At 37.4% G+C, this 8,597-nt stretch overlaps 1 protein-coding gene across 1 annotated transcript; it reads right to left on the bottom strand.

Moving 5' to 3' along the window:
• Nucleotides 1-584: 584 nt before the first annotated feature.
• On the bottom strand, nt 585-1,547 carry LOC118857758 (olfactory receptor 14A2-like). The gene has a single exon (XM_036768283.1). It carries the CDS (start codon nt 1,545-1,547, stop codon nt 585-587), a length of 963 nt encoding a protein of 320 aa, XP_036624178.1.
• Between the last annotated feature and the right edge of the window lie 7,050 nt (nt 1,548-8,597).

Raw genomic sequence — 8,597 nt, forward strand, 5'->3', positions numbered from 1 at the left:
ATACCTTTCCTTCCTATTCCCTACTCCTATCGAGGTGATCAAATATCATATTGTGAAAACATTTAAAAACCACATAGCAAAATAAATATAGAAAGCACTTTTGATGCTTCACAGTAAGTCGTGGCATCCTGATTCAAAGGCTTCATCTATTTTCAAGTCAGATAATATTTTCTATCATTCTCTGTAGCCAATTGTTCAATAAACAGTTGACATAAGTTGAGAAGAGGACCTTCCAGTACGTTATTTTCAAATAAATCCTTCTTTTCTTTGATTTGCTTTGCTTTGCTTTTATTCAGAAAAGTGTTGACTTCTTGATTTTAGGACTGAAATGAGTGTACATCCTTCAAAAAGCATATTTTTATGCTGTTCCAGTCCCTCTGAGAATCAATTTTAAAATTGGTGAGATTAACATGGACATACAAGCGAAGAATTCAAGTCAGTAAACACATAAAGAGAAGTGATATATCAATATATGAAATATGTACACATATACATACACATAAATATGTATACATATGAAATGTACACACGTATGCATGTCTGGATGTATATCTATGTACATAAGCAGGAATATACATGTACAGTCAAATAATCATGGAAAAAAATTTTGGTATTAATGCCTTTGAAAAGTATTTCCAGGCTATGAACTTCCTCAAAGCAGTCTTCACGTCCTTGTTCCTCAGGCTATAGATGACAGGGTTCAGGGTTGGAGGCACCACTGTATAGAACATGGACAACAACAGGTCTAGAACTGGGTCAGATTCCTGGGGTGGCATTAGATAAGCAATGACACCTGTTGTGATAAAAAACATGAAAATGGTGAAGTGGGGCAAACAAGTGGAGAATGCTTTTGACCTACTTTCTTTGGTTGGAATCTTCAGCACAGTTGAGATAATGCGACCGTAAGAAATTGTGATGTAAATGGAGCAGAAAATCCCTAAACTAAATGCCAAAACCATAGTGACATCAGTTGCAAGGTGTGTCTCAGAGCAGGAGATTCTGAGTAAGGAAGGGACGTCACAGAACTGGTGGACCTCCTTGGAGCCACAGAAGGGCAAAGTGAATGTACTAACTGTGTATAGGACCCCAAACAAACCTCCAGTGAGCCAGGAAGCAGCTGCCATCTTCACACAAGTTTCACTGTTCATAATGACTTCATAGTGCAAGGGCTGACAGATGGCCACGTAGCGGTCATAGGACATCACTGTGAGGAGAAAAAGCTCTGATGCTGCAAATAGCATCATTAAAAAGAGCTGTGACACACACCCCCAAAAAGAGATGGAGTAGTTGTGACTCAACGAGTTTGCAATTGAATTGGGGACTGTGATAGAAACAAGACAAAGATCTAAAAATGACAGATTCCTTAGGAAGAAGTACATAGGAGTTTGGAGTTTCCCCTCAAGAGAGATAAGCATGAAGATGAGCAGATTTCCCATCAGAGCCACCAGATAGATCAGCAAGAAAAGGGTGGCATGCAAGACCTGTAGCTCCCAGATGTTGGAAAAGCCCATGAGGAAGAATCCAGTCACCACAGTGAGATTGGCCATGTTCTAGGTGTGGTGCGCTCTCTCCACCGTCTGCATAGAGAAAAGAAACAGATGCTAAATGATAAGAACAGTCATTGTTTTGAGGGTCAGATTGCCTTGGTTCAGGCTTACTGTGTGACCTTGGGCAAATGGCAGTTCCTCTATCTGCCTTAATTTTCTCAATTTTTATATGAAGTAATGGAACTAGTTCTGAGGATTTTAACCAAAGGTTCATGTATCTAAAATATTTTGATTCATTTCCAGGTAGTTTGTTTCTATTTTAATCTTATATATTTTATTTTATATATCTATAGATGTGATTCTCAGAAATGAGTCCATAGGCTTCACCAGACTGCCAAATGGGCCCATGAAATAAAAAATGGCCAAGAACCCCTGAAGCACCTGCTTTTTAAGGCTCTAGGAATAAGATCCTTACCTTGAAAAAGTTGATAACAATAGCTATATCTCTCAGTGAATGATTTTTATCATCCTGATCTACTTTGATCATAAGACCTCTTTGAGGTAGACAATTGTAGTATAATTATTAGTAACTTATACACAGGACACTGGAGCTCACAAAAGTTATGTGACTTTTCAGTGGTTATAAAAGGAATGTCAGAACCAAGATGCTAATCCAGGTTTTCTGATTTCAAGGCTGTCTTGAAAGCTCCTCTAGGTTCCTTTGCAGAGGTAAAACATAATATGCTATTCCTAAAGAAATGATTGTCTTCCCATTCTTCAAGAGTGGCAGTGATATAGATCCTGTAGTAATTTTATGTGATATTCACTGCTCTGTATTGGCTCACTTTCCAAGATATTTTGACACCATAATCAGACCAATAGACTAGAATTGTCATGTAGATGAAGGCAGTGTCACATATTAGGCTTCCACATGGCCTGTCTAATTTCAAGCTCTCCCTTAGTCATCACCAACCCAGATCAGTCATATTGAAATGCAAATCTAGCCTCAAATGGAAAAATAACTCCCAAGGCATTCTCTATTGTGTTGAGTCTCTTCTGTTTGTTTGTACAAGACAGCATGTAGGAAAAACTGTTTCCTCTACTCCAAACCTCACTTTGGATTTTGATTCAATTTGTCCTACTTAAAACACTCCTGGAGCTCACATCCAGATGATCACATCCTCATAAATTATTTCCAAAGCTATACCTTTGCTATTTGCAAAGCTATACCAAAGTTGTATGGAACCATTGTTCATGTCTACAAGGTCATACATGAACAGAAATTTGCATTTGGCCATGGGGCAAATGAATTACAAAGGATGGATCAACCATAACATTTGACAAAACATTTATAGAGTTCCTGTACCACTCAACAATTTGCCTGGCAATCATATTTGATCTGATTTTACTCTCTTCCCTTCCTAATTGTGTCCCTAGAGTTAGCCAGTTTAACTGGACATTTAGTCCTCCTCTTGAATCACTTGCTGCTTGGTCTTATTGCAGATTATACCTTACCAAACTCCCATCCCTGGTTACTTTAGCCATCCACCTCTTATAATTTTACTCATGTACTGCTGAATGGAGGTGGGCAGTCACAAAACTGTGCTGACTGGGTTCACTACTAATTCATGCCATATCATTACAACTGGTCCTCAATTTAGCTAGGCAGTCCTTTTGTTCCTTTCATGTTGATTCTTTATCCCATTCCTTACTTTGGCTGCTTCTTATCTTATATTCTCCCCTTATACCTCCTATGCTTTCTCTCCCAAACATTTATACAAGACATCATATCGTACTTCATTTAGGATATAGAGACCATTTTGGCGAGCTACTTATTTCCTCTTTCTTTTCAAATCACAACTTTTTGCCATTCTCCCCTATTCTCTCCTGCTTTATTCCAGTCTCTAATGATGATTCAAAGTGGCCCTGCTCCTGAGAAAAGTGAAATCCTCTACATATACCCTTGATTCAATCCCTTTTTCTAAGGTTTTTCCTCTATTGTTAGCCTCTTTGCTTCCTCTAATATTCAATCTTTATTTATTCAATCCCTTTCTGCTGCCTAAAATTTCTCTTATACTTAGATTCCCCATATAAGTCCTGTAATTCCCTCAAAAACTATCTTTCTATATCATTTTATTTTCTCTGTAAAAGTCCCAGAAAAAAGGGTGTTTCTTTATTTTCTTTCTTCTTTCCTTTCTGTTTTTCTTTCTTTCCCTTACTCTCTCCCTTTCTTTCCTTCCTTCCTTCTTTCTTTCTTTCTTTCTTTTTTTCTTTCTTCTTCCTTCCTTGCGTCCCTTCCTCTTTCTTTCCCTTTCTTTCCCCTTTCTTCTTTCTTTCTTTCTTTCTTTCTCTTTCGTCCTTCCTTCCTTTCTTTCCTTCTTCCTTTCTTTCCTTCCTTCTTTCTTTCTTTCTTTCTTTCTCTTTCTTCCTTCCTTCCTTTCTTTCCTTCTTCCTTCCTTCCTTCCTTCCTTCCTTCCTTCCTTCCTTTCTTTTTTTCCTTCCTTCCTTCCTTTTCTTCCTTCCTTCCATCTTTTTATTTCCACTGCCTCTCTCCCTCTTCATAAACCCTCTAAAATCTGACTTATGGCCTCATCAGTTAACTAAAACTATCCTTTCCAAAGTTACCAATAATTTAGTAATATGCAGATCTGATGGTTTTTTCTCAACTTATTCTTCTCTTGACTTCAGTGCAGTATTTGACACCTTTGAGCACTCTCTTTACCTTTATAGTATTTTCTCTAGATTTTTGTTACTCTGCTCTCTCTTGGTTGTCCCAATACCTATATGACAATTCTTAGTTTCTCTTGCTCGATCATCATCATCCCGTTGTGCCCTCTTACTGGGTTTATGCCAAGGTTCTGTTTTAGGCTTCCTTCTGTACTCTATATGTGTTTTGTCTTAGTGATCTTATTATTTCACATGTCTTTGTTCATGTTCCCTATGATGCTGAGTCCCACAACCTGCCCTAGTGTCTCTCTTGAGATTTAGCATTGCATCATATATTGGATATTTCAAAGTAGTTATTCTTTATCTATTTCAAACTCAACATATTCAAAACACACCCCATTATTTTCCCCATACCCAAAGACCCTCTGTTTACTGAACTTTCTTATTTCTTTGTGAGTCCCACACTCCTTTCTGTCACTGAATTCATAACTTCACTGCTGTCCTTTTCACTTCACTCTTACCCCAGTCCCCACATTCAATCAATTTTCACAGAGTTTTCTATCACCACGATGTCTCCCACATTTCACCATTTGTTCAACTCATTTACTCAGCCACCATTGTAGCTCAGACCACTGTCACTTCTTGTCTAGAATATTGCAATATCATCCCAACTGGTACCCCTGTGCTGTCTCTCCTCTCTTCAATACATCCATCACAGATCTGCCAAATTAGTTTTCCTAGAACACAAAACTGAGCATGTCACTCTTGTACTCATTAAACCCCAGAGAGCTCAGTAATCCTCATAGAATGAAATGTAAACTCCTCTGTTTGTTTTTAAATCCTTTCTGAAAGAGGACCCAATCTTTATTTCCAGCCATAGTGTGTGTTCATCTTCTCTCCCTCAATTGAAACTAATGTTCAACCAAGTTGACCTTCTTGCCTTTCCTCATATATGGCACTCCATCTCCCATCTCTATGCCTTTGCCCTGCCTGTTCAAAAGGCTGAAATCAAAGACTGCTTTCACTTTTATCTTTGAATCCCCAGTGCCTAGTGCAGTGACTGACCCATATTAGGACTTTAGTAAATTATTGTTGATTGGTTTTTTGTGGTTAGCCATTCAGTGATCACTTAGTCTAGAAGTCATAAGAGGCATTGGAAAGACTATTGTACTCCCAAATATAGCCTTAAATTCCCTGAAATGCTCAACTTCACTCTTTAGTGCCTCCTAAATTTTACCATTAAAGACGTAGTTTTGTTGGTTGGGCTCTTTTTTTTAAGCACTTAGTTGAGATCAGGGACTGGAAAGTGTTTTGATCAAATGTTATGGAGAATAGATACGTAATTTTGGAACTGTCTACACCATAAAGAAAGTTAGTTATGAGTGACTAGTGTGATAATTGGAGGTGGGGGAGGGTAGACTAAAATGAATGTTCACTGGGTAGCAAGGGAGAGCATGAAGGATCTGGGCTCCTAAAGGGTAGGAAAGAGGGGGTTCTAAAGCTTAATAAAGAACATAAAGAAGTAGAAGCTTAATTAAAGCAATCTTCACTTTCTCTTTTATTTTTGCCCACTTGGCTTCGATTTTCTTAAAATTTCAGATAAAAGTTGTCACACTCTCTGCTTGTGCTAACATAGTTTTTAATATTTCTGGCAATTTAAGATGGGTTTTGTCATGGTTTTTTTTTTCTAATCTTGGGTATAAAGTCACTGATGCATCTACATTTTGATTACCTCTTATTCTGTTCACTTCTTCAATCCACTGCTTGAGATAAGACTATCTCTTCTCCATTCAGGCACCCACAAGGTTATGTAGAGATGGAGTAAGTGTTCAAAAGTGAAGGATCTTCATATATCCAATGGCAAAATGTGCAGTTAACAAGACTTTTCATTTCCTTTCTTCTAGTTTCTGGTACTAGTAGTATCTTAGCATATTCTTAGTCATTATAGCATACTGAGGTGGGAAGTACTGATATCTTCTTAGCTATGCTTACCACTTTTCTACTTCAACTGTTGCATTTATGTTGTTTTAGGGAATCAAGTTTCTTAGTATCTAGTTCTGTTCTTTCTCTGAGGTTGATATATTTGCTGTGTTCTTACACTATTTTATTTTCCTTCTGAGATTCAAGCTCTCTAAATTTGCTGGGATTCTCTGAGGATGATAGAACTAAAAATCTCCTGAGTGTTTGTTAAAGGTCCTACAGTCCCTGAGCAGCTCAAATCCCAAAACCTATAGTCAGCTTGTTAGCATGGCCCTTGGGAATTGGGGGAGGGGCACTTGAGAACTCTTTGATACCATGATCCTATGACTTAACTGCTGAAATGAGCATGGAATTGAGATTACATAACAGTAATTTGTAATGGACCCAGTCATCTTGGTAGCATCTATTCCTCAGCTGTTTTCAGAAGCCTAGGATAAGAGTGGAGGACAAAAATAGTTGGAAATTGAAAAGAGGTTAATTTAGGCTTGATATAAAGATGTATATACTAACAATGAATACTCTGTGAAAGTGTAATGGGAAATGATGGTTTTTTTCTTGATGGAGGTCTTTAAGCAGAGGGTAGATGACTACTTTGTAGTTAAGCTAGCATCTCAGATCCAACTTTGTGTTTCTGTGGTTCTATGAATAGTAAATATTATCGAACTATCTAACAAGGTGGGAAAAGGAATTTAAAAAGATCATTTAGTGAAATCCTTTCTATTTAAAGAGGACCATGAGCAGATCTTATGACTCCAACTATGTACTTTAAATATGTTCATTCACTAATGTATCAATTTACTAAAAGGAATAATTTTATTGAATTCCTCACTAGTTATTTTCAAAGAATTAAAACTCTTGATGTTGCTGGTGGTGTGTACGTGTGTGCATTTGTAGTCTTTGTAAAATCATTTATGTAGTTTGTTTTTTAATGTCACTTTACTTCTGAAAATATCCCTTCTAATTCCTTTACCCAGTGATCCATCTCTTATACAAAAAAATAATAAAAAGAGGAAACATGTCAAATATTTCTGGTCCCACACTCCCACACTAAGGCCTGCCACATCTTTGCTTTAGGGATCTAAGGATAACCCGAGAGATTTGGGGTACCTCTTTTCTAATGCCATTGGCTCAAGCTATTTTTAAAACCATCTTCAGATTAAACATTCTAAGGTATTTTTCCATCTTGGTTTCTCTCCTCTGGAAACATTTAAATATATAAGTATCCTTTCTAAAATATGGTACCATATTCTGGGCATGGACTTCTTCCTGGCAGACTGAGGCTGGTGGATTGCTAGAATTCACTTCTGAGCTATAGATGCTAAAGCTGATTGGGTGTTCTCACTAAGTATGGCACAAATATGGTAAGCCTCTAGGAGTATGGGGCCACCAAACTGCCTAAGGAGGGGGAGAAGTGGCCTACCTCAGAAATGGTGTAACAGGTTAAAGATCCCAAATGGATAATTCTTGGCATTAGTCCCATGAGTGGCTATTGAAATTTATTTTTTTAAAAAATATATTAATTTTTTTACCTTTAGTTTGCAACATTCAATTTCATAGGTTTTTGAGTTCTGAATTTTTTCTCCCTCCCTCTCCTCCTCCCTTCCCACCAGTGTGGCATATAATCTAATGTAGATTATATATATCCCTTCACATTGAACTTATTTACATTATAGTCCAGTTGTAAAGAAGAATTATAACCAAAGAATGAATCATGAGAAAGGAGTACTGAAACCAAAAGAGAAGGGAAAAAAAAAGAGTAAATAGTTTGCCTCCATCTGCATTCAGACTCCATAATTCTTTCTCTGGATGTGCATAGCTTTTTCCATCATGAGTCTTTTGGGGCTGTCTTTGAACCTTGCATTTATGAGAGGAGTCCTCTATCAAAGTTAGTCCTTACAGTGACCGTGTGTCTGTAATGGTATATATTGATCTCCTGGTTCTGTTCACCTTATTCATCCTCAGTTCATATAAATCATTCCAGGTTATAATGAAGTCTGTCTGCCTCTCATTTCTTATAGCACATTACTATTCCATCACATTCATATACCATAATTTTTTTAGCTATTCCCCAATTGATGGGCATCCCCTTGATTTCCAATTCTTTGTCACCACAAAAAGAGCTGCTATAAATATTTTTGTACATATGGGTCCCTTTCCCACTTGTGTGATCTCTTTGGGATATAGCCCTAGAAGTGGTATTGCTGGGTCAAAGGGTATGCACATTTTTATAGCCCTTTGGGCATAGTTCCAAATTGCTCTCCAAAATGGTTGGATCAGTTCACAACTCCACCAACAATGTAATCATGTTCCCATTTTCCCACATCCTCTCCAGCATTTATGATTTTCCTGTTCTGTCATGTTAGCCAATCTGACAGGAGAGATGTGGTACCTAAGAGTTGTTTTGATTTGCATTTCTCTAACCACTAGTGATTTAGAGCATTTTTTCCATATGCCTATAGTTAT

This window comes from Trichosurus vulpecula, chromosome 7 (genome assembly GCF_011100635.1).
Source record: "Trichosurus vulpecula isolate mTriVul1 chromosome 7, mTriVul1.pri, whole genome shotgun sequence".
Lineage (NCBI taxonomy): Eukaryota > Metazoa > Chordata > Mammalia > Diprotodontia > Phalangeridae > Trichosurus > Trichosurus vulpecula.

Excerpts from the sequence above, each read along its gene's own strand:
- LOC118857758 (XM_036768283.1), bottom strand. The coding sequence starts at position 1,547 with ATGGCCAATCTCACTGTGGTGACTGGATTCTTCCTCATGGGCTTTTCC.